The sequence below is a fragment of the Canis lupus genome, chromosome 22 (assembly GCF_011100685.1).
Source record: "Canis lupus familiaris isolate Mischka breed German Shepherd chromosome 22, alternate assembly UU_Cfam_GSD_1.0, whole genome shotgun sequence".
In the NCBI taxonomy this organism is placed as follows: Eukaryota; Metazoa; Chordata; class Mammalia; order Carnivora; family Canidae; genus Canis; species Canis lupus.
This window is the reverse complement of record NC_049243.1, coordinates 47,828,267-47,855,624: the sequence shown is the minus strand read 5'-3', so window position 1 is coordinate 47,855,624 and position 27,358 is coordinate 47,828,267. Positions and strand designations below refer to the sequence as shown.

Here is a 27,358-nt window from a genome sequence, read left to right as displayed (position 1 = left end):
AGCTCTATCTATTTGTGCACTTGGTGAAGTTGAGAAGGATGGCAAAAGAGATAGAATGAATGTAAAATATGAGTGGAGGATTGCTTTACTTGAATAGCCTTGTTTTGTTTTGTTTTGTTTTTAGTGCTCTGAATAGGAACAGAAAAAAAAGGTTAGTATTTACTGGAATTGCTACTTTTTAGGTCATTCAGGGTTAATGACAAATTTCAATTGTCACACATAAAAAGGTCTCATTGACATAAACAGTCTTACACGGCATGTGTAACTACAAGAAACCAAAAGGCCTAACTGAGATCTCTCTGCTTCTCATGGGTTCCGGCTATCACTTAACTATAAAATATTTGGCTTTAGAATCCTAGCAGTCATTTAGCTATCATTCCAAGCAAAGTAACTACATCTCGATAGCTAGGACAATGATGAGTCTCAGGCTTGTCTGGACTGTACCTTTACAAGCAAACTAGATGCCACCGAACAGCTGAGAGGAATGAGAAGAAAGCACATGACCGAAGGGCACACGGACACAGGACTTGGAACTGTCAGGGCACATACCTGTTGGAATAAACGCCGCGTGCTGCTGTAGCTGTGCGCTGGTTAGAGCCTGCTGGTAGTGCAAGACGCTGGGATTGAAGACCGTGCTGGCACCGTTGCTTTTTTCAAGTGCTTGTCTCTTTGGTAAAGGATGAAGAGCACCAGGAGGAAAGGCCTATAATAAAGAATTGGAGAAGACATGTATAACTCAAAGTAACCACACCTCCGGTGTCCACAGAGATCGTCAACTACAACATTCTGTTTCAAAATGACAGCTAAGGAGATGCCTCTGCCATGCACCTTAATTTAAAGAGCGGGCAATGTCGAATGAGTGAGAATTTGTTATTGAGAGCGAAAGCATGATTTCTGTAACCCAAAACGGTAGCATCTCAACTAAGGAAAAGAAAAACTATCAAGCAACACCAAAAATAAATAAATAATTAAAAATTAAAAAAAAAAAAAGGCTCCAGCTTTTAAAATGAGTTAAATTATTCTAACAGGGGAAAGAAGCGTTTGTGTTATTATTAATACCTATTCTCTTCGTTAACTAAACGGCAATTTCTTGGATTTAAAGGTTAATAAGAATTATAATGAGCACTTTCCGAGGCAAGAAGTTTAAATTTGCTTCACTTTTTTGGAAAAGGTATTAAAATTTGTTAGGATTAATTTATTTCACATATTACGTATGAAAATGAGATGGCTAAACACCTTATCGGATTTTCTCCATTCATTAATAATAATGATTGTTTGCAACCAATTTTACAAGTAATACAAATCTCAGATGGTTCTCTGAAAAGCTACATGCAAAGCGAAAGGTGAAAGGTCAAAGTACCAGGTCTACAGATGCTTCGAGAGGTCGCTTCATTGCTTTGGCAGTCGACTGAGTCTTTTAATAACAGGCAGCGAGCACATGATGGCAGTGGGCCAATGGGATTCAAGCGAATTAACATACAGGTAAACAGCAAGCAGAGGTGCATCATGGGAACGGCATTGCATTGTGGATAGGTGAGAAGGAAAAAAATATTCTGAATGCAATATACAACGTACAAAACACTAGGCATGCACAACAACAAAAATGTTCTCTAAAGAAATGAATATTACACCTTAAATTAGTATTGAAGCAAAAATGCATCTACTATACCTTAGTTAAAAGCATATAAGAGAGTAAAATATAGATGTTTGAAATTCAGGAAAGTTAATTAAAACAGCAGCTTGCATACACACCATCAGCATTTTTTATATTGCTTCAGAAAAAAAATGCAGAACTTTCAAGGGCCGTAGGGCTGAAGAACTTCTGATAAGTTAGTTTTCGAATGTAAAATAACGAATGCACTAAGTATAAGATCCAAGGCAAAAAAAACAATTATATATATACATATATATATAATCTTCGACTTTTATAAAAAGTAATTTTTTAGTAAAGATCTAGCCTAACAAAATGAAGTGGCAAACTGAGACAAAAAATTCAGGCAAAAAAATATTCAAACACAAGATTACTGAAGCAAAACTGTTTGGGTTTGGATCTTAATTTTTTGTCTGAATCATGTGGATAATTGTCTCAATTCTTCTCTTCAGTCTGCTAGTGTGAAACTGGTAATGCGGGATCAGGTTCCAAACTTAAGAAGTTTTGAATTTGAATAGTAAGATTCTCAAATTTCCCACACTCAGTCCATTGTTCTGTTTCTAAAGACTAACTTATCATCCATTCTATGTTTTCCACTACATTTGAAATTATAATTCAATTCATCTCAAACAACTTACCGGGTTATGCTAAGAAAATACCCTTTAAAAAGGTATTTAGTATTCTCAGCTATCAGAGTAATTTATATTTTTAATAATTCTGTGTGTACTTTTCGTTATAATCAATGACCAACCCAGTTAATGAGAAGTGGAATTCTCTCCTAGAATGAGTAAAACAGCTAAAAATAGCAAACAGCTAAAAAATAAAAAATAGCAAAGGACTGCTTGAAATATTAGACGTAAAATAATATTTTTAACTTATAACCATACTTTGGGGCAGATAGTCTTATTTAAACAGCTGAAATAATAACAAATATTGATTGATTTAGACCGCAATGAGAAAATTTTCCTAATCCTTAATAATTGCTGTAAAAGATGGAAAATTTCTATGATGGAATTCTGTGAAAAAAAAACAAAACAAAACAAAACAAAGGAATAACTCCAATGCAAATAAAAAATGAAATACCCCTTTTCTATGTGTAGCACAATAGGTAAATCCCCAAGGTTTGTATAATCAATACAAAATGTGATATTCTAAAGTTCTGATAGAACTACGGCATTTGAAATAAAACGGGCTAAGTACTAAACTCTCAAAATGGGAAAAAATTAAGATGTTTTCCTTTGCAAATAAAGGGCTTTTCATCATCATTTGATGATTCAGGATCAAAGGTATAGAGATGACAGGTGGTCAAGTAAAGATGGGGAGGGGGGGTTGGGTAGAAATAAAGTAGGTAGGGAAAGGATTAAAGGCAGAGAAGAGATTTAGAATGACCAGGAGCGCAATGTTTTGGAAGGCAGTCTTGATAGAGGCCATCAAATAATACAAAATCAGTGTTCTGAAAGTAGAACTCCAACATTTTTAAAACCCAGAGAGTTCCACAACAAGAAAGCTTCTTTGTGCTGAATATTCTTCCTTCAGATAGATAGAAGTCCCCCATTATGTAACTTCCATGACACCACGTTACTTTAAAATCTTTGGTTGCCGTAGAGTTTTTAGATTGCAAAATTAATGCATTTCTTTAAGTTTAATCTGTGCCAACTATGTAAGACTGTGTAGCCTGTTCTCCCAGAGTACACGGAGAACACAAACCCAGAATCATTTTGGCCTCAACCTTCTGGACTCAGTTCTCGTCACCCTTCCAGTCTTTGGGAGTTCCAGAGCAAATCTACTGTTCCAGAGCAAATCTACTGTTGGGTTGATTTTGTCTGCTGCGCTAACTGGAAGAGTGATTATGTCTCCAAAGGCTGGTCCTTATGAACAAAATTTCAATTTAACAAAGCAACATTTAATGAACTCTCCAAGTAGAAAAGGAAATATTAAATATTTCTCCCTAGGATCATCATCACCTGGAAGGTTAATATTCTTTTTTTTTTTTTCTGATCTTAGACTGATGAAACTTAGCATCCATAGAAATTAGAATAATCTAGGAACTGAAGAAACTGAGAGCTCTCAAATATGCTGGACGGCAAGAGCAACTCCTTTTTCCCCCACTGCATACTGTGGGTTATCTTTACTAGATGCAACTGTCATGTCTTTTCAAGGAAACGCTAAGGTTTTGGAGGGTTGAGCATACCTATAAGTATCTTGCTCACCTCATGCTTTGAGGCACATGTGTAGAATGTATTTTTTTGAAAATCTGTGTGGATTAATAATCATATTATAGTATGAACTTGTAGTATACAGATATTTTGTTTTAGAGGATACAATTGCCGACATATGTTTAGCTACATTGAAAGGTCTTCAGGCCCAGACTAGACCTTAGAGATCACGGGGCCTGGTGGGTCTTGGGAGTTTCCTTAGGCATCTAAGCAGAGAAAGAGGTTCTCTTTAGTTGAGCGTTTACTCTATGTTGGACACTTGGCATCCATTCTTGCTGGCCTCACCAACATTTTGGATCCTCTGCACTCTCTGGGCCCACCTGCAGGTTTGTGTACATCCGGCCAGGTTTTCTTTTCTCTGGATCAAAGAACAATCCAACTGCAAGTCAAGGCGTGCAAACCAAGTGCCCATGCCAGGCATTACAGGCAAGGACCAAAAATCTGAGAAGTCAGAAAAACTGGACAATAATCAGAGCTGCCATTTTAATCTGGAATAAAGGGACGTGGACAAATAGGATGGAATTCAAAGTTCCTTTATGTTTTTTCTTGGACAACTGAAACTTATCAAGCTGATGGCAGCTGGTCCTGTTTCCTTTTACAAAACAGGAATCTCCTGTGTAGCCCCATTTTGTAGTGTGTAAAGAAAGATTGCTCGCTTGAAGATCAGATACCCTTTGTGTGAAAATTACCAAAGAGAAGCTCTGTCTGGCTTATTTTCACATTAAAAAAAATCTGGTGAGGATGATGCTCACATTTTAAGATGTATTGTAAAAGAATCAGGCTCTAAAAGAAATAAATGTCTCCTTTTCTGGAATCAAAGCTTTAAGTGCATTTTCAGGGTCCAATTAGTCAAAAGAAGAGGAAATCCCTGGACAATAATACAAATTGCACTACAGAAATTCTTTGTGTTGGGATATGGAACCCAGGTGAATGGAATACTGATATCTTCTGACTGCAACCATCACTCCCATTTGTTCTTTCAAGTAAGGAAATAAAATAAGAGGTTTTTTTTTTTTTCAGTGTACTGAGTAATCTTGCCACTAGAGTAAGAATACTTTGACTTTATCCAACTGCATCTAGGCTGGTTCAAATAAGCCTCTCACTTCAACTAAAAAGACATGACAGATTCAATAATTTTCATGTCATTGTCAGAAAGAAGCTGGCTTTTGTTCTGAAACTGTATTCCTTTGGGTTGTCTTTGACGATGTTGCAAGATTCCCTGAAATATCAGAACTCCAAATTTGGGCACAGTATAACAATCCAGGGAACTATGGTAACTAAATATACTGACATCCACGGTAATAACCTCTACGCATCTTGATGGGTATGATGTGAAAATGAGCAGAAGGGCACGCAGCAGGGCATACAGAGGAGTACAGTCTTGATTTGATTTATTTTTATTGTTTTTAAAGATTTCATTTACTTATTTGAGAGAGAGGGAGATAGAGTGAGTGTGCACAGAGTGAGAGGGAGAAGCACACTCCTGCTGAGCAGGGAGCCCAATGAGGGGCTGGGTCCCAGAACTCCTGGATCATGACCTGAGCCAAAGGCAGATGCTGAACCATCTGAGCCAGTAAGTGCCCCCACAGTCTTGATTTTAAAATTCCTCTTAAGGAATGAGGTGTTTGTGTCAGTGGCCATTTTTTCTCTTATCCCTATCAACCCAGGTCACCCACCATGGACATATACCATGTGCATTGTTCCTTCGATGACTGAGGTACATATTGATCATGGATGTTAGAGTTGGCACTTCTCATAAACAGGCAGATACAATCAAAGCTCAGATAAATTCAGGGCTCAGGTCCCAGGTCACGATTAGTACCAGTGGTTTGTTGTGTCAACAGGTATTTGAGGTGTAGGGGCTAATTTTTTTCATACTCCCAGGACCTCATCTTATACCCCTGTGGCCAGAGATGGCTATTGTGACCTAGGCTGAGCCAATCATAGCGTGCTGTTATTCTAACCATGAGGAGAGCCACCAGAATGACCTTTAATTATTTAGTTTGTTTGTTTCTTGTAGAATTAGAACCAATGTAGAAGATGCTGTTTTCTCTCTTGTCAAAAGACATAAGAATGTGTATCCAAAGATGTTCAGATTCGTGGTCAATGTTGCATTGGAGAACCTAGTCTTAGAAGATAGAGCTGATATGCCAAGAGAAGCAGAAAAGAGAAAAACAAGAGAACCCTACTGGTTTTTCAGTTTCTGAATCCGGACACCCTTACCATCTTTTGGACTACTTTTCCCTTTGGAGGGCACCACACGAAGTCCAAATTTTTAATATAAACCATTTCCGTTGGGTTTTTGTCTCTTGTAGCCAGAATCCGGACTAGCCTTGCGGGATATCCTTGGTACCCAGGTATGATGGGTATCTGGGTACCTGGGTTTCCATGCCAGTGCAATGGCAAAAATGTGTGCTCCATACCTAACGATCAACACAGCAGTTAGGGCAAGAAAACCTGCTTAGTTTCTGTATACCATCTAGCAAGTGTGCCTGATGCATGGCAGGTCTCATTACATGTTTTGAATGAATCAGTAAACGAATGAATGGATGAATGCACAGTGTCTACTATATATTATAACAGGTTCCTGATAAGCCAGAGATCTCATGTTAAAGCAAATTAATTAGCAATTTCTACTACCTAGTGTGATGGTTCTCAAACTGTGCTGCACGTGGGAATCCCAGGAGAGCTTCCAAAAAAAGGCCACTGCCCCGGCCACACCCAGACCAATTAAATAAGAAATTTTGGAGGAAGGGGGCTGACGTTGGAACCTTTTGAGACCCTTCAGGTAATTCCAAAATACAGCCAAGTTTGAGAAACCAGGGTTGTAGGCAGGTGCTTGCAGGACTGTTAATGTGCATACATAACACCTGAGGATATTTTAAAATCAGAATTCTGATCGCCAAGGTCTGGGGTGGGGGGCCTGAGAGTCTGGAGCTGGAAACAGGCTCCCCAGGGATAAGGAAGAAGAGGAGGGAGAGGAGCAAGAGGAGGAGGAGCAGCAGGAGGATAGAGGAGGAGAGGAGGGGGAGGAGGAGCAAGAGCGGGAAGAGGAGTAGGGGCAGGCGGCGGCAGGTGGTCTCTAAGCGACACTGCAGTGACTCAGGGACTCCAGGCTGGGTTACAGCCCCCCCCCCCCTCCCCGGTTTAAGGCACCGGTCAGGACAGCTCCGCTTTCCATCCGTTTCATGGCTTGATGTTCTGCACACAAGTTCATTTAGAGGGAGAAAGTTGGAAGGAGAGTGGGAGGAGCAGGGGTGGGGAGGGACGGGTCCCTGTCGCCAGCCTCTGAGCTTGGGGGCTGCGCCCCGAGGCGCCCCTGCCCCGGGCTCTCAGCAGCAGGGCTCGGCTGCATTTATTCCCCCGGCCTGGGCGCGGGGGCGCCGGGCTCCCGGTGGACAGCTCGGAGGAGGAGGAGGAGGAGGCGGAGGAGGAGGAGGAGGAGGAGGAGGAGGGGGAGGAGGAGGAGGGGGGGAGGAGGAGCGAGGGGCGAGGGGCGGGGTGTCCCTGCGCCTCAGGGATTTACCTATTGTGCTGCAGAAGGGAAGGAGGGGGGGGAACCAAACCGAACCAAACAAAACGGGGCGAACGACAACAGAACTTAGGCAGCGGAGCAGCAGGAATGGCAGCCTTCCCTAGTTCCCGCCTGCTGGGGCAGCGTCTGGATCCCGCGGGGCGCCCGCGGCTCCCCGGGCCCGGGCGGAGGAAGGTGCGCGGCGGGCGCGCCCCACTTACCATGACTGTGGCCGCGGCCGCGGCTGCCTGGGCGGCCACCGCCGCTTGGTTGGCTTGGTGCTGCGCAGCTTTGATTTTGGCCTGCAAGTGTGCAGGAGGGTGAAAATATTTGCATTTCTCCCTCATGCAACGCCCCTTTATGTAATCCATACAAACGGTTACGGTGTTGTCGTTTGTGTCGATCATGGTGCTGTCTGCGGGGTGTGCAAAGCGGCAGTCGGTCTCCCCCCGGGCACAGTTTCCTCGCTGGAACTCCCTGCATACCTAGGACACGGGGGAGAAGAAGAGCGGACGATGCACGAGAAAGCCTGATGGGCGCCTGCAGCTGCCTCCGCAGGCGCAGCCTTTTATGCTAACACAAAAGCACAGAAAGGAGTAAGTGCTTTTCCTTCCTTGTCGTGGTGGCTTTTGGGCCCTTTCCATAAAGATGTGATATTGTCCAGAACTCAACCAGAATCCCTGGCAGGCTAATGTGAGTTTTGCTGCGCCCTCTTTTCTGGAGTGAGACTCTGTGTTGAGAAGACTAAGTCAAAGTCTGCAGTCGAGCCGACATGAAAATCAACAAAGCCTCCCTTTATCTGTGGCTGGTGTGCATATCTCTGTATCTGTTTCAGATACAACAATGAGGACACGATCTATGTGTATATGAACCTATATGCGAGTATATAATTTGGACACCTAAATGCAAATCCAGATTGTCTCCTCCCCTGACAACTCTGGGATGCCCTAAGTTTTGTTTTTGTTTGTTTGTTCGTTTGTTTTGCACGGAGGGATGGTATCATCACAGTTCAAGCCCCCAGGGCCAAGCTGTACAACTCCAGAAAGAATTGGGGGAAATAAACTTGTTCCTCCTCGTTGGAGGATGGGAAGTGGGTGGGGTGAATCTGAACACTCCTGTTTTCCCCTAGGACCCCTCACTCCACAAAGATAACTTATGCTTAGTATGTTAAGTCAGAACTACTACATCTAAGGCATTGGAACTTGCATTTCGGGTCACTATATTATTACTTATGACAGCACAGACAGAAAGATAAAAAGGAGAGAAATATGGGAAGAGATAGAAATAAGTGGAGGGAAGTGGAAATAGAGTTTGAAGTGCCGATGTGTTGCCGTTGCTTTTTTAGTCCTCAGTTATCCTTAGGTCTGGAGTAACTAGAATGCTCCATCCTCTAAGAATTCTGGTGGATCAAAAGTTTACTATATAAAGAAAATTTAAAGAGTATTCTTAATTCTGCCCTGAATATCAATAACATAAGATGACATGAATAATATATAGATATAATACTTATATCATTAGCAGGGCAGAATTACTAGTAAAATTGTAAGTTATTTTCCTTTGAAGCTCTAATTCCAAAGTCAATATATTTAAGTGGTGCTGGGCATCCCAACCATCAGTGATGTTCTATGAACGGTCACTGAAGTGACAGTCAAGGCTTGTGAAAGCCAAAGGAGCTTGCAAAATAGTTTCACTGACCAGTGGCCAAGAGGGTTTGTTTGAAGGATAAACAGATAAGTCACAAAATTGCTCGTTGTTTCCTCCTGTTTTTGGATATAAGCCAGTATTCCATCTTTAGTTTGTAAAATGTACAAAATAAAAATTACTCAGACGTTCCCATCAATTCTGAGTAAGCCTTCCTCTCTAAATGGAATCCTCTGGTCTGAGACTACATCAGAGGTGCAGACCAGCCATCAAGCATTTACCAAGGGTCTCTGTGTGCTGCCGACTTCATTCCTGGTTTGAAATGAACTGGAAGCTGCCCTGCTGAAGTCTCTGTAAATTATTTTTCAATATCTACTAGTCCTGTTGGGGAGGACGATTTGTTCCCAACTCAGCTTGATTTAATTTGTTTTCTAAACCAGACACTCAAAAACTGAACACTAAAGCTCCACGGGTCCAGCAGGTGGAGCCCCAAACACTTTCCCCTGACCAGAAAAGGTCTGTTCTACATTCACATGGGCAGGCTGTTAGGCTTTAACTGTTAGATTCTATAGTCGTCTCATTTTGGGATCCATATACTCCAGATTGAAGCTGATATTAGGTAGCAACATTTTATTGCCTTCAATATTTATCAGGTAAACATTTTTATAAATTTTTTATTGGGTAAATATTTAAACAAATGCACATTGAAAGGATATTCTCCAATGATCCAACATAAAGCACAGTGTACATCCTGACCATACATACATCACCTAACAACTTTAATGGGTAATGGAATTAAAGGAGATCATTGAAAAAGCTATCAGAATCTTTACACACCTGTATAAAATGCTCTATTAAATATCACAGGATATAGTAGTTAAGATAAATCCTTTAATTCTGATTAAAGAGAAACGTTACCCCGTCAGGGTTGGCTTGACTCATGACTTATGAATTATGTTCTGTAAATATATGAGTGTGTTTTCTTGACTTTTATAGAACACTTGAACTTAAGTTAAATAAAATATGGTCACTGATAAATAATTTGCCCAGCTTCCAGTTCCCCTGTTTGTCAACAATACTATCAGGGCTGATATTCTGGAACATACCAACATAACCATTCTAGTTCTTAAAATATTGAAATATAATCCTACCAAGTGGTCAATAGTCAGTTCTACTTAACTCCTACCCCTGTCCCGAAGTGTCCCCCATTGCCCTGACTGCTGGACTTCTCACTTGTTCATTCTCAGACCTTTCCAAGATCCATCAAAGGTTAACGCCGAGCACAGTGGAAGGACTTCAGGAGCCATGACTGATTCGTAGTTCTACTGGTTGTTAAATATTTTGCCCCTGAACACACATTCCCCCGGGTGAATTTTGTTTGTACTAAGCTAATTTTTTTCCTACAGACTAATTTCCTTTATACTTTGCCTTAAATTGAAACCATAGAATTACAAATGCATGGCTTTTAGGTGAAGTGTATGTGTGTGTGCGTGTGTGTGCATGGCTGTTTTGCAAGACTGAATTAATATCTTACAAGTGCTCACTTACAAATAATTACACTTCTACCGCAAATGCATCTCAAACCACAAATATAATTGAAGTACCTCCAGTTTGTCAGTCCTGAGAAGTTTCTGAGTTGCAGTTGAGCCCGGGACAGTGACGGGTGGACTTCCGGGAACAAGAACAGGTGTGGTGGGTAGAATTTCCGTTGGGACTAACCCAACTCCAGGGGTGACAGGTGCTAAGTAAGGAGCAAAGCTAATCGCCGTATTTGTCCCTATGGCGGGACCTACAGGAAAAGTGGGCTGTTAAGGGAAAACAACACAGGACAAAGATTTCTTTAGAATAAAACTTTAAAAAAATCACCAGCAAGTGTCATTTGAGCAAAACCCACTCATCATTGATAAGATTCTTTGTGTCAGTTGCATAAATCACTATCTGTGAAAGTTCATTAAATTTCCCTGTTTTGTTTTGCTTAATAAAAATGAAATCCATATAGATCATCTCTTCCTAAACCCATACCCAAAACCATGTGAGAATGTCATAGAAACCTGATTACAGCAAGCAGGTGAGACTTTTATTTCGATGAAGGTGTTCTCAAGAAAAGAAGATAATAATTGTCAATGTAATTGCTCATCATTCCAAACACTGAATGTTAGTAAGAGAGTAAAACCTATGGAATACTGACTCATCATCTTGGATTTCTCCTCCATGGATCTCAAAAAGGAGATGAATAAAGAAAAATCTTGAAAAGCGTCTGATTTTCCAGTTGATCGAGTTTGTATGTTCTCAGAAAGCAGGGATTATTTGGGCCTATATTTGCTCAGACTCCCCAGCATGTTCCATTCTCATAGTCTGTTATGAGCATGCATGTGCCCATGTTCATAGGCAATGTTCATAGAGACCTGCTATTTCATGTCCAGCACAACCATGTCTAGATCCAACCCCTTCCTAAGAGGTTAGATGGAAGAGCATAAACTTTTCAATTGGCCAATTTTTCAACTGGTCACTAAAAGTTGCTTTGGTTTTCTAGGTCAAAATCAATGCAGCAGTGATAACGGCATACTGTACCTTACTTAAACTTCTCTATTGCTACACTCCTTGTCCGTGGATAAGAAGAAATGTACAAGGGGCTTGATGGGATGATTATTTTTAAAAACCTCACCTAAAAATATGCCTCTCAGGAAAGAATATAAGAGAATAATAAACTCTGCCTCACTTTTCTAGGACCAACGTTAAAAATTTAAGATGCAAAAATAAATAAATAAATTTAAGATGCTAAAGATTTTTCTTAGAATAAATTTTACACTGAACTGTATCCAAACAGTTTTTGTTGGTTGGTCTATTTTTTAAGTTATTAGGTGATTTTTAATTTCTTTATTTTTTAGGGCAGGTTGCAGATATTTGCCATCACACGTCAATGCAATTTTCTAATACCGAACCATGCTATTGGCCATATCACACTATTGCTCTATTTATACATTGTGAGTAACATTCTTGTTTTCTATTTATGGCTCTGAATGAGTTGTTGAACATATGGGATAAATAACAATCTATGTTTATTAAACAAATTTTTTGTTGACAGCAATAACGGAAAAACATCTCTTATGAACGCTCATGTTAGAAAACAGTGAAATATTGATAGTCTGTGCTGGGAGTGCTCAGAGAGTCTGGAAGTCTTTACTGAAATCGCTGGGGGCTGCAAGAGGTGATTCTAATGGTCTGCGAGTGCTGCTGTAGCCCTCCCACGAGAGGATCTTAGATCTTTATGGCTCAGACATAAAATTCACTTTGGGACAGAGTTGCAACATGAGGTCTCAACATGGGAAATAGATGAAAATTAGGATTTTTCTTCTCCAAAATTTTATACGTGTATGTTTTCCATTTTCAACCCATTTGAGCCATAATTACAGAAAGGTGTAGTTTTCAGGAACTATAGCTTTTATAAGTTAGTGCTATTGAACAAAAGCCAAGTGATTTAAATGGTATGACTATATAATGTCAAATTAAAAAAAAATCAACCCCAAAAGGTCATAAATCACAATAGTGATTCAAAAACCTAGCTATATCAGAAATGCCTGTGGGGAATTTCTTAAATAGAGATATGGCCAGACTCAACAGGTCTAAATAAGGGCCTTGAAATTTGCACTGAAAAAAATTTACTACATGATTTGATGTGTGGCCCAGTTTGGGGACCACTGTCATAGATGAAGAGTGAAAATAAGTATTAAAGCTTCTTTGTACTAAATGTGTAATTTAACCCAGAGACCAATTATCAAAGTAAACATTGAGAGAAAAGAACCCTCCCCCACACCCCCAGTTTTGACTTCCTGTAGCAGGATATTCCCAACCCTCCCTCCTGTGGATCATTTGAAGCCAGGGTCAGTGTGGTGACATAAATACAGCTTGTACCTTGACCATCAATGGGATGTCAGAACCTCAAAACTCATTTCCTGAAACCTTTTCACATATCAACAAATCTATTACAATTAGGAAGATCGTGCTTTCCAAAATGAAAGTTACTTGTTCATCTAATTTAATGATCTAAAATGAATGTTGCAGTTTGTTTTACTAACGATAACCCTAACACGGCTCGGAGAGAGTATTATTTAAAAATAAGACCACAGATTTTAGACTGAGAGCGATCTGAATTCAAATCCAGAGCTCTGCTGGTTAACTTTTAGCCTAGGCAGTGATAAGTTAACCTCTCTGGCTGAAAGAGTTGGGCCAAACCAGGTGTTACTTCTACCTCACTTCCCATGGTCAGAACTCAGCAAATAGCACCTATCATTGGTAGCATAAAAGTGAGCATTAGTCAAGTTTTTCCTCCAAATGGCCCACTGATTCTATAACAGGAATATAATCAGCATAGTAATGTAATAGTAGAAATATAAACTTTTATTAAATGATAGTAAATGCTTTCCTTTCCTTTTTAGCTTCTCCTTTTTGAAATACGAGCTGGGAAAATGCATACTTTCATGTGTAGCTGAAGTTAAAAGTTTATGGGTCTTATGAAGATAGATTCAATTAGATACTTTCTCTCTTTTTTTTAATACAGATGTTTTTTACTGAAGGTGATAAGTTAACAGCACAGTTACGGTCATCTTCAGAGATGGGCACTCTATTATTATTACTGTTGACAGTAATACCTTACGCCTCCGAAGGGTTCACTGTGTTCAAACCATTCTCATATGCATTGTCTTCTGTACCCTTCTCAATATCCATGAAGGGCAAGGGTGGCTGTGAGAACTTACAGGAGAAAGCAATTTAGAGTAGAGACCAAATGGATTACGCAAGGTCAGTGCTGCTGAGACAGAGTCAGGGCAAAGCACCCAGGACTCCTGACTCCCAGTCTGGGGCTATTTCCATTCCTCTGTACTCCCTAGATATTTTTGGTAATTTCTTAAAACAGAAGAGAGACAAAACCTCCAGCTGCCCTGACGTCTTTGAGCGTGAAGCCAGAGCACTGGCGGGATGCTGTGTCCCACCATCAGCCAGGGCCTTCCCCAGATGGCAGGTGCAAGGCTGCTCCCAACAGTGGTGTGGAGCGCTGAGTGCGGCTGCCCCTTGAAAAGTAGGTCTCAGATTCCGGATTCAAGTTAAACTCCCCAGGTGGAGTCCAGACCGACACCATGTCCTGAATTCAGTTCTCAGCCGCAGCTACGAGAAAAGAGCAGCCCTCTGAGTGATTCTGGTCCTGGCTCAGCAGGCCGCATGGAGAGTCGGCCGCATGGTTTCTGCACCAGGGCTCCTGCCAGGCTGTCTGCGATGGGATCCACTGGGTCCTTGTCATCTCTCAGAACTAGCTGCAGCCCGGGAGGCCAGAGGACCAGAGCCACAGCGTTTCCTGGATGAAAACAGCTTCCGAAATGCTGGCCTTGCTATTTCTAATCTCTGTACTTGGTTACACGTTCCTGTGTTTCTCTCTTCAGCTTCTCGTACGTCAGGGTTCTTTCTCAGTGCGTGATACCCGTAAATCTAGGTCCAAAGACCTAGACCTCTCTGGCTCTGTCTCTGTCTCTGTCTCTCTCTTCCTCATAAACACACACATACACACACGCACGTACGCAGATTCAGTAGGCGTTCTTTGATATTTTGTAGCAGCAAGGAAGGATCAGTGCTGAACAGTAATGATTAAGTGGCCTGAGGTATTTTATGGTCCTAAAATTTAGTCTTGTTGACTTTTTAAACCAGGAGCATGAGAGTTCATACATTTAGAAAGCTTTGACTTCAAAGGGTAGGTATTTGGCACTCAAACTGAAAGGCTTAAAACATGGCATCCCCTAAGCCCCCTCTCTTTACTTCCAGAAGCATCTCTGGAAGGCAGAATGCTCAATGCAAGACGTTGTCCCTGAGGACTGGGTTGCATAGGCTCTTAAATCTCTATCCAACTCAAGGCTACCCCCCAACAAACACACACACACTTCATTCTCTCTCTTTTTTTCTAGTTGATGCCCAACTGTCATGCAACGTTATATTAGTTTCAGATGTACGATGTAATGATCAGTATTTGTATATATTGTGAAATGATCACCAACCACCGTAAGTCGCTAACATCTATCACCACCTGCAAGTACAGAATTAGCCTTCTAATGATAAGAACATTAAGATTTACTGTCTTAGCAACTTTCAACTCTGCAATACTATATTCTTAACTGTAGTACCCATGCTGAGTATTACCATCCCATGAATTACTTTTTTTTTTTTTTTGAATAACTGGAAGATTGTATCTTATGACCCCTTTATTTGTTTTGCCAACTCCCTTCCCCTGCCTCTGGCAACGACCAATCTTTCTATCTGTATCTATGAGCTTGGTTTTTGTTTTTTAGATTCTCTATATAAGTGAGATCATATACTAAATTTTTTTGTCTGACTTACTTCACTTAACATAATATGATGCCTCTGTGGTCCATTCACATTGGTGAAAATGGCAAGATTTCACTCTTTTTAATGGCTGAAAAATATTTCATTGTATGTATACCACATCTTCTTTAACCATTCCTCCATAGACAGACACTTGGGTAGTTTCCATATCTTGGCTATTGTAAATAATGCTGCAAAGGGTTGCAGGTATCTTTTCAAGTTAGTGTTTCATTTTCTTTGGATAAATATCAAGAAGTGGAAGTGATGGGTCATATGGTAGTTCTATTTTTAATTTTTTGAGAAACCTCCACATTGTTTTCCACAGTGGCTGTACCAATGTACATTCCCAATGCAATGGATTTCCTTTTCTCCATATCCTGGTCACGCTTGTTATCTCTTGTCTTTTTTTTTTTTAAGATTCTATTTATTTATTCATGAGAGACACACAGAGAGAGAGAGAGAGAGAGGCAGAGACACAGGCAGAAGGAGAAGCAGGCTCCATGCAGGGAGCCCGATGCAGGACTCGATCCCGGGTCTCCAGGATCAGGCCCTGGGCTGAAGGCAGTGCTAAACCGCTGACCCATGGGGGATGCCCATCTTTTGTCTTTTTGATAACACCATTCTAACAAATGTGAGGTGCTATATTTTTTTTCAAGATTTATTTATTTGAGAGAGTATGTGCGTGTGTGTGTATGAGTGCATGCTCACGTGCATGAGTGGGGGGAGGGGCAAAGGGAGAGGATCGTTAAGCAGACTCCCTACTGACCACACAGTCCAATATGGGGCTCAATCTCAAGACCCTGACATCATGGCCCTGACATCATGACCTGAGCTAAAACCAAGACCCGATGTTTAACTCAATTGAGCCACCCAGGTGCCCCAATGTGAAGTGATATCTTCTAGTGATCTTTATTTTCATTTTCCTGAAGATGAGTGCTGTTGAGCAGGTTTTCTCATTCTTGTTGGCCATCTATATGTCCTCTTTGGAAAAATGTCTATTCAGATCTTCTCCCCATTTTTTGCTATTCTGTTGTATGAGTTCTTAATGTATTTCGGATTAACCCCTTATCAGATATTTGATTTGCAAATATTTTCTCCTATTCCATAGGTTGCCTTTTCATTTTGCCAATGGTTTCTTTTGCTGAGCAGAAGCTTGTTTGAAGCAATCCCACTTGTTGATTTTTGCTTTTGTCGCCTTTGCTTTTGTTATCAAATCCCAAAAATCATTGCCAAGATTGATGTCACCACCTATGTTCTCTTTTAGGAAAGGAATTTAATGGGTTCAGATCTTCCACTCAAGTCTTTAATCATTTTGAGTTAATTTTTGTCCATGGCAAAGAGAATGGTCCAGTTTCCTTCTTTTGCCTGTAGTTGTCCAGTTTTCCCTGTACTATTTATTGAAGAGACTTTTCCCATGGGATATTCTTGGCTCTTTTATTGTAAATTAATTGACTATATATGAATGAGTTTGTTTCTGGACTCTCTGTTCTGTTATATTGATCTATGTGTCTGTTTTTATGCCAATACTGTACAGTTTTGATTACTACAAACTTTGTACTATAGTTTGAAATCAGACAGCATGATGCCTTCAGCTTTGTTCTTTCTCAAGATTTCATTGGCTATTCAGGGTCTTTTGTGGTTCTACACAAATTTTAGGATTATTTATTCTAGTTCTGTGAAAAATTCCGGAGGAATTTTGATAGGGATTCTTTGAATCTGCAGATCATGTTGGGTAGCATGGCTGTTTTTACAATATTTATTCTTCCAATCCATGAGCATGGAATATCTTTCCACTTATTTCTGTCTTCTTCAATTTTTTCATCAATATCCTATAATTTTCAGTGTATAGATCTTTTACCTCCTTGGTTAAATTTATTCCTAGGTATTTTATTCTTTTTGATGCAGTTATAAATGGGATTTTTTTATTTTTCTTTCTCATAATTCATTATTAGTGTATAAAAAGATGACAGATTTCTGTGTCTTGATTTTTGTATTCTGCAATATTACTAAACTCATTTATTAGTTCTAACCACCGATTTCTTTATCTTGAGTATAGATATGAAGGTTGTGTGTTGAGAGAGGAAGCATGCAGTGGGCAAGGAAGGAAAGAAAAGAAGAATTACTGTTATATCCTGTTAGGAATTGGGAAAAGAAAAACTTCCAGGAGGAAAAACTGAAGGAGACTTTTAAAATATAGTGAATTTGAGTTTTTATTCACTCAGTAAGTATTTTTTGGTCCAGACAGTATACCAGGACTCTGTGTGCACATTTATTGAACTTAAACCCAAATGGAAAGAACAAACAAATAAAATTACAATTTATTTTTATGTATTTTTATGGATAAGCAGAAATGAAAAGGCCTCACTGGTAGTGATGGAGATTGGTGGTGGGTCACAGGGGATGGATTTGGAGTCCTTCTGGATAAGAGGAAGTTAACATGTGAAGAGCAGCAGGATACTTCCAGCAAGGGCCAAGGCCATGAGGCAAGCAAGAGCTTTGTGTGTTCACAGAACTGAAAGTTCTGTATGGTTTCAGCGAATACAGAAAGAGTAGCCCATGATGATTTGGTGAGCTGATGGGGACCAGACCACAGACAACATTCTAGATCATAGTCATGGTTACATGTTTAGGCTTTGTCTCTAATGTAATGGGTGAGTACTAATGGGTTTTAAGTAAGAGAGTGATATGATGCATTCGTGGGTTACAAATATTCCTCTGGTTGCTGTATGCAGAATACACTGGGATAAGGCAAGAGTGGAAATTGACAGATTAGAAAGGACATGCTTCTAAGGTATTTTGAATAAAAGACTGATGGAGGCTCAGATGAGGGTCTGGGGAGGTAGAGAAAGAAACAGACTGGAAAGCAGATATGACGTGCTGATGAACTGGATGTGAGAGAATCTGCTTAATTTTGGTTTTGAAACTACTGGTTGCATTTACTGAAATGGGACCATTCAGGCTTGAACACATCAAGTTCCTGTGAGAAATTTAAAGATGAGTCCAGTCGGAAGTTAGATATTCGAACTTAGGGCTCAGAAGAAAGTACTGGAAACATAGATTTGGGAGTTCTCAGCTTACAGGTGATTTAAAGCCATGGGAATGGATGAGATCATGAAGGAGAGGGTCAATACTAGAAATGTCCCATGCTGGGAAGCTCCATGGACAGCAGCTTCAACATATAGTAGAGGAACACAATGGGCAACATCTCCAGCCCTTTCCCGAGGAGGAAGACAGATTAGAGAGGAAGGAGCATTCCACAAAGGAGAGGTTGATTATATGGATTGGATATGGCTAAGAGTTCATACAAACACATCGAAAGCAAAAGAGACTAGTGCTTTAGCAATATGGTGGTCACTGGTGAGATCATCAAGGGACTAGCTTCAGGGTGGAAGGAAGCTAGGAGGGAGTGGAAAAAATATCCATAGTTTCTAGAGAAGGTTAGCTTAGAAGGGAACCTAAAAATGGAGTGATACTTGCTACTTGTGCTTATCAGTCTATTTGTCTTACGTAATTCCTGCACATATTAGTTTCTTGTGGCTGGTCTGACAAATTCTCAGATTTGGCAACTTAAAACAACACAAACTTACTCTTTCATTGCTCTGAAGGCCAAAAGTCTGAAGTCAGTTTCACTGGGCCCCAATCAAGGTACTGGCATTTTTTGTTCCCTCTGGAGGCTCCAGGGAAGAATCTATTCATTGTCTCTTCTGTCTTCTGGTGGCTGCTGGCATTCTCTAGTTCGTGGCCTCACCACCTATTTCTGCATTTGTGGGTACACTGCCATTCCCCTCTTCCATATGTGTCAACTCTCCCTCTGCTTCTCTCTCATAAGGCTGCTTGTGCTTGCATTTAATCCAGGGGGACTGCCCCATCTCAGGATACCCCATTTCATCGTATCTGCAAAGACCTGGATTTCTCATAAGGTGACATTTACATGTTCCCTGTACCTTTCAGGACCATTATTTGGCCTGTTATGCTATACTAGGCCACCAATTCATTCCTGAGACTGAAGTTATTTGTTTGTAGAGTTCGTGATTTTTAAGTTTATCACACTTTTTATTCAGGGACTTATTAGTACTTAAAAACTTTTATTGAAATATTTAAATGTAATATTCCTTTTTCCACAGGCAAATCATGGTTATTAACTTCTAATTAATATTTGAGACAATACATAAACATAACTTTCAAAAAGAAATTCAACTTATTTAACAACAGGAATGGAATTTTCTTATTAACATTTGCCATTTTTAGGTGCCACGGTCAATCTTTATAAATTCTAAATAAATAAAAAATGAATGATTAAAATGAATGACACAGACACAGAATGCAGTGCTACTATGTTGACCTTGGTGGTTCTAAATTCATTCCTACAGACACTATTTAATGTGGATAACTAAATTATTTTAGCTTTAGGTAATTTAATAAAATAATTTATATGTGTATATCAATAGAGAGCCATAAATTATACATGTATCCGGTTCTAAACAGATCCACTTAAATGCCTATATTTGATGTTAAATGTACTCATAACTCTGTCTATGCTGTCCTTATATTGAGGCTCAGCCTGATTCACATCCTTTGGGATATACTCATCCTTTGAGATATACTCACTCTTTGAGATATACTTATTTGGGACCTTCTCCAAGCAGTATTTCCTGCCGCATTCAAAACCATAATTCCCTGTGCCTTAATCTTGTTTTGCCTGTCTCATGACTGTCTAATTCCAAAAGACTGTATTTCATTTATGTTGAAGTCCCCAGCACCTGGCACTTTTTCCCCCTCCCTGGGCAGAGCTGGGTCCTGGCTACTTTGTGTCACCATTCCTGAGCAGAAACCTGGAGACAAGCAGAGCTGCTAACAATCTTCCCTGATTCACTCGGTCTTCCAGGACCGTTCCCACCCTCTCCATCTCATCACACACTTAAGAAAGTACGTCTCTAGGGTAGCTATCCTTTTTAATTCAGCACTTTTCAATAACATAGACTTTTCACACAATAAAGACTAATTTTTAAACAATAGTCTTTTGTGTATGTACTTCTTTATAAAAGCAAATTTCGCTCACTTTACTGGCTTTGTGTGTGTGTGTTTTTTTTAATTAGCTTGTTTTTAACAAATAATTCACAAATGTAAATGAAAACCCACTGAAGCCAAATGCACTCCTTTCCCCCAGGGCCTCATTCCTAAAACAATTTCCAGACCTTTAAGGAAGTACTTTCAAACACTGAAATCAAAGAGAAAATATTACACAATATATATTCGAAGATGGAACTCCCTTGGGCATTTGATCTTGTGGTCCTGGTCACAGCTGAAACACCCTTTGGTGGCCTGGTGGCTAAGGCAGCCTTCTCCGGGGGGTGCCCGCGGGGTTCTTGGAGGAGTAGACTGCAGAAAGCTTCTCACTCAGAATGTCTGAGTCCCAGTGCCCACCCCACTGCTTATGAGCTACATGACATTGAGTAAGTCATTTAACTTCTCCGGTTTCTCCCTTTGCTCATCCTTAAAACGATGCCATTGAACGAAATAGTCAATCTGCTAGGTTGCCAACAACATATTCGGCATCGAAGTCTCTCCTTTACATAGATCATCACTTCATGCTCTAGACGAAAATGGAGAACACTTTCCATTCTGAGATGGTCCCAATGTGGAGTTTACTGGTGAGCAAGAGTTGGAAGGACACAGATTTCCCAGACACCGCTTAGAAATTCTTTGCCTACTGTTTCCCCCAACACATTTTATCCATTTAAATAATTTCAAAAACCCAATTTTCAGCATCCATTTAGCTTACAATGCTATTTGCTTTCATTGTGACCAGAGACAAGAGTCGAGGGAGGCCATTTTAGGTCAAAGTGGCACTGCCTGTACCAACACTTGAATCATCAAGCCCATCATTAGATGTGATGTACTCACCACTGGATGAAGTGGGGTTCCTGGAAACATAAATTGCATCTGCTGGGCAAGCATCGCTGCAGCAGTTTTTTGCTGGATCAAATTGTTCCTCCCATTAATTTCTAGTTGAGTTTTTAAATGTGTTGGAGGATGAAGATACTTGCAGTTCTCTCTTGAACAACGGCCCTGTAAAATGAATGTTTTGATTTTTAGGGCTGTTAAGAGTAGCTTTCATCTATTATCAACCATTTCACAACTGCTTCATGTATACAAAGGCAAGGATCCCCTGCGTGTGAGTGTGCCTGTGCACGTGCACACAGGTGCTCACGTTGGAACATACAACAGACTTGGGACATACACAGAATGAATCAGGCATCAGATGATTATCACCCTTGCTCAAACCTGTTCAGCAGATAAGTGTCCTGAGATTCTTTTGCTGTTGTTTTTTCTGATGGATTCCAACTCTGACAACAGACTCTAAAGAAATGTGAGTGCTAGGAGTAAAGGGAGACCCCTCTCCTCGGCAGTATAGAAGGCAACCAGAGGAGCATATTTGTTGGGACTTACCAAAAGCAGTTCTTGAAGTTGCCCTATGGGGGTTTGTGTGTGCTGGAGTGATGACCAAATATAAATAATTAGGTGCCAAATTTGTGCTAATTTGTGCTAGTGGGGAGAGTAATAAGAACTTCTTGAGATCCATGTTCTGGATTGGCTGAAGATATCCCTAATTCAAATCACTGAAGAAGAGGCAATGGTCACATAGGAGTGGGTATTTCTTAGTAATAGAAGCATTAGTGAAAAATTCCAGGCATATACTCAGATAATTACCTGCAGCTAATTATTTTGGTGCCCAAAAGCTGTTACCCCATGTCCCTGCCCCACTCCTATGACAGTAGTATCAAATTTAATGCCACAATATGACACAGTTAAGAGTGTTTATGGCTAATGTAACATGTTGACGTTAAAGTTGGCACAGCAAAAAAAAAAAAAAAATTAGGTGACAGGTGTGCATAAAACCAGCCTTGAAGAGTAATTGCATATGTAGCTTTCATACTGAATTCCCAAGTTTTCAGAATTACCAGTCGAGAGAAACATGTTGATGTGTGAATTATGCAGTTTCTGGAGAAAGAAGAGCAAACTGTGCTAACCAGTGTGAGTATTATCATTCCCTAAAGAATTAGTCTATTTGCAACCAAGAAAAGAGAATATGGGTTTGTTTACCAGTTATAAAAATAATTTTAAATGCCAAGCTTGGTGGATCTGGGGAAACAAATTTGTTTATAGTCATCCTAATTCTAAACATCTGGAGTTCTCACTCCGTTTCCTGCTAATTTCAGCTGCACTTTTGGCAGTGTAGGCTCCCTATCCCGTGTGAACCTTCCCCCACCACCGTGGAGAAGGGCAGATGTCAGTGGCAGGCTTAGTTCTGGTGGTGTGGGCTCATAAACTGATGCTGTCCTGAGGCTCTACTATTAGCATTAGAGATTGTGTCACCCTCCATAGGTAGGACATGGGCAGGTACCGAGGACATCAGAAGGAATTGGTACCATTTCTGCTAATGAAATTCTGTAACAATAGTTATATGGCAGTATGTCTCCTTAGTCTCAAGCTCATATTGTGAATGCATCATGCAGCTTCCTATGTGTGAAACAGCCATCCCAGGTCAACTATTGCAAGGTCTCTCATAAAGACACAGGTAAACTGGATCTACAGTGAAAAATAATCTAAATCAAAGAGACCCAGGAATCCATCTTTTTCTCTCTCCATCTACTTTTCTCCACAATTTTGGGGGGATAGTTTTTATCCTGACTTTCTTTTGCTCTTTGTTTTGTGATGTCCCCCCTTGACAATTGCTGACTTTGCAAAAATTGAATCTCCACGAAGGATTTGCACTGGGCTAGCTCCCACAACACAGGTGTGTGATCAGTCTCTAGAGTGCTGCCTGTATGCCAAGTGCCCAAATACACTCTTATCATCCAGGATGGGAGGTGGTTCATGGGATACAACACATAGCTACTGCCCATCAGCAGGGGTAGGAGAGGATTAAACAGAATGATATTTCTTGTACAGAAGATATGCACCCCAGACTTCTCTCTGACAACGTCAATCCACACTCAAGGCACAGTCACTTCACCTGGAGGCTGACACCCAGAAAGGCTCAAGGAAACAAGATACCTTATAGGCCTGTGTGCACAAACATATGACTGGTCCTAATGAGGGCATTTGGGAAAGGAGAATACCATAAAATGGTGATTGACTTTGTGAAATGTCCACATTTCTACCAGTTTGGCTCTTCAATTTTGCTCATTCATATAACTGTCCCTTTGATTCACTAGTCTTCTAATGTAATCCTTTGTAGCTACATGTACAAATTTCGATTAGGCTAGAAAAATATGGTTTTCTTGTAAATGCTATGATCTCTTGATACAACAGGGACACTTAAGGAACTGTATAAACTATTTTCAGCCAAGAGAACATGATTTACAGCACTGAATTACTAATTTATTGATGGAACCTTCTTTTTTCATGGGAATTAATGCAATTTCCCAGTGTTCTTACTTACACACTCAGACTAAGGCATATTATTGATCACCCATGTTGGAGACAATCTATACATGGTTATCTCATTTTCCCCTTACAACAGCTATAATGGTCCCTATCTTATAAAATAGCAAATGGGCTCAGAAATATTAAGGAATTTTTCCGAGGTCATATAATTTGTAGGTGGAAGAGCTGGATTCTAAATTCATGTCTACCTGACTCAATGACATCACTACATGAAGCTATTAATTAGCAATAGCTAAAATCTAGAAAAGATAAAAATCTAGTGTCATCCTTGATAAAATAAAATGGGTGCACTTATATTTCATAATAATAAGGATGCATAATACAGTTTAAAATATAGTAAAACACATGAGAGTTTGGAAATGGAAAAAGATTATTTGCCTGCATCTATCCTTTTGTAGGAGGACAGAGAAATGTTTACGTTCACAGGCTCTGGAGGCAGACTCCTGGGCACATAATTTAGTTCTGCTCTTTCCTATCTGTGTAACTGTGAGCAAACTACTTGCATTTCTCGTGCATCAGGTTTTGTTTTTTTTTAATCTGTACAATAAAAACAATTGTGTTTTCCTCTAAGGGCTGTTGTAGTAGTCAATGAATTAATGTATGCATAAGCTTTAGAGGTACATATGCCTGGTATATAGTCAGCATTGAGCAATGTTGTTAATATTACCAAAGAAGGAGAAAATATTTGTATATGACATTTTGTTTACAGGAAGTACAGATCACAAATTTAGTTGTATTCTGACTGTCTTCTTGGTTCTTCCATAAAACAGTTTTGTTTCAAAACATGATGAAAGCTACTTAATTATACTTATTCAAGTATTGTATATTTAAAATTATTTTCAGTTCTCTGGGGTATTTCTGCAAGTACTCACATTTAAAGAAAAAGCCCTGGCGCGCCTGGGTGGCTCAGGTCATGATCCCGGGGTCCTGGGATTGAGGCCCACATCAGGCTCCCTGTAGGGAGCCTGCTTCTTCCTCTCCCTTTGCCCCTCCACACTCATGCTCTTGCTGCCTTGCCTTCTCTCTCTCAAATAAATAAAATCTTAAAAAAAAAATAAAATAAAAAATAAGTGCACAGCCCTGCACTGTAGTTCAATCTAGTATTAATATTGTGAAGTGTGTTGCACCATGGATGTGTCTTGAATACTAATTCAAGAACTGGGAAAATCTAGGCCGAATTTTAGTAAAGGATCCTACAGGATTCTAAAATCCTAAAGGAAAAGCAACTGTCAAAATATAACAAGCTATTTGACACAGTAAACAATTTGTAAGGAAGTTTTGTTAAGGCGTAAGATTTGTCAGGATATGCATCATTGCACAAAACTGCTGATTATCATAGCAAGTTGTCATAACCGAATGGGAGAGGGCAGCGTGCACAAATGTAAAGCATCTTTGTATATCATTGTAAAACACAAGAGCAGCATCAAAAGTAGTGTTTCCCGATTTTAGTTCAAGAAATAAAGATAAAAATGTCTCAGAAAAGTCTTCCTGTGGCCTCTAGGATTGATTTTGTTTTATTTCAACTCTCCCTCTCTTAGTTCTTGGTTGAACCCTGTGTCTGGGGAAGTTAGAAAAGTAGGGTCCAGGCTCTAGAGAAGGGGACGGCACAGTTTCTGTGGGATAGAGATGGGAGGGCGCCATTGGCGAAGTCCATGTGGAGAGTCTTATGGAAATCAAACACTGGAGCCCAGGCAAAGGCAGGCAGATGGGCCCATCTGAACAGGCAGTGTGGGGATCAAAGCTCCTGAGACATTCAGGTGCTCTGCCCGCCTCTGTGGTGGTATAGAAGCAACCAGTTGTCTGGATCACATTCCCCATAGTTCTCGGTGTACTTCCAGGCTAGTACTCATTCGCTCACTCATTCAACATTTACTGAGCTCTCACTAGGTATGTGCCAGGCATTGTGACAAGAGCTATTTAGCCAAAGCCAAGCAAACAGAAGACATGCTGCCTACCTTCCTGAAAGCCTGCAGTCTAGTGCTAAAGATGTGTGTTAACCAAATAATGACACAGATAAATGTATAAGAGAAGAAAAAATAAAATGAGACTGAAATCAGAGTGGGAGACAAACCGTAAGAGACTCTTAATCATAGGAAACAAACTGAGGGTCACTGGAGGGGAGGGAAGGTGGAGGATGGGATAACTGGGTGATGGGCATGAAGGAGGGCATGTGATATAATGAGCACTGGGTGTTATACAAACTGACGAATCACTGAACTCTACCTCTGAAACCAATAATACATTACATGTTAACGAAATGAATTTGAATCTAAAAAAAGAAGTAAACAAATGTATAATTATAAATTGTGATATGTGTTCTGAGTAGAATGCTGAGAGAGAGTGGTGGAAGATGGTCAAAATTGAAACTGGTGGGTCAGGGATGGGAGCTGAAGAAGTGACATTTAAACTGGGACCTAAAGGATAAGAAGGAACGTGGCAAGGCAGAGAGCGATTGGTGCCCAAGTGTGTGTGTGTGTGTGTGTGTGTGTGTGTGTGTAGGGGAGAGAATACAAAGTGAGAATGAGAGGAAGAGAATGTGAGAGGAGAATGTGCTAGGTGATTGTACCATCCGGCGACAAGCTTATCAAGTTTCCCAAGGCTGGAGGATGGAAGGGGGTGTGGGTCGGAGCAGGTGCGAGAAGACAGGAAACAGGTAGCAGACTGGAGCCAAATAGGGTTTGAACCTATTGCCATAGCATTTTTCAGCAGGAGCAGAGCCTAGTCTTACACTAATTACATGCAAAACTGCACCCTGATTACTAGGCTTTATGCTACTTCTATTTATTACTTTCTCTACTTTTATGATAGTTTGCATTATGTGGAGACTACTTATTTAAAAACAAATGCAGAATTCTTATGGAGTCTAATAGAATTTCTGCAGTTTATTCTACCTTCAAAAATAATCTCTATCTCAGGAATATTTAGATTAGGGAAGATGGTTAGAAGTGAGCATTTCAAGACGAATTGAGTTTATTTTATTATTATCTTTTAAGATTTTATTTATTTATTCATGAGAGACACAGAGGCAAGGGAAAAGCAGGCTTCCCGATGAGCAGGGAGCCCAATGCAGGACTCGATCCCAGGACCTGAGCCAAAAGCAGATGCTTAACCATTGAGCCACCCAGGAGTCCCAAATCAAGTTTATTAAAGTGACCATGGAAGATTTGAATACAGAGCACCCATGCTGATTCTCACCAGAATGTGGAAAGATGCTACACTGTAATCTGTAGTTGGCCGAACAACAGATTGGAGCTATCAGAATTACACGGCCTTGCATTACATGGCGTGGGATCGGATAAATGCAGCCAGTCCTGGCTAAGAAAAGATTTCAGAATCAGGTCGGTGTGAGGGGAAGAAAGCATAACTGGAAAATGAGATTTTCTAAATGCTTATTTTAAAACAAGCAATTTTTAGAATCTTTTTCTAGTATGCTCCTAATTGAAAAAGTCAATTAAAATATGGAAGCTGAAAAGAAAACAGATTAATTGGGGGATTGTTAAAGGGATTAACAATAGGAGTTCT

General features: G+C 40.2%; 1 protein-coding gene across 10 annotated transcripts in view; it reads right to left on the bottom strand.

The window, feature by feature from the left end:
• Positions 1–27,358, bottom strand: part of MBNL2 (muscleblind like splicing regulator 2) — a 161,888-nt gene that overhangs the window by 33,881 nt on the left and 100,649 nt on the right. For 7 of the 10 annotated variants that reach the window (XM_038569890.1, XM_038569886.1, XM_038569893.1 and 4 more), the window contains exons 3-7: positions 21,290–21,454; positions 10,627–10,827; positions 7,603–7,866; positions 1,361–1,414; positions 550–703 (exon numbers count right to left, since the gene is read on the bottom strand). In XM_038569890.1, coding sequence (XP_038425818.1) covers positions 550–703; positions 1,361–1,414; positions 7,603–7,866; positions 10,627–10,827; positions 21,290–21,454 — 838 coding nt within the window. The remainder of the gene's footprint in view (positions 1–549; positions 704–1,360; positions 1,415–7,602; positions 7,867–10,626; positions 10,828–21,289; positions 21,455–27,358) is intronic. The other 3 variants (XM_038569892.1, XM_038569895.1, XM_038569894.1) reach the window with 1 other exon arrangement.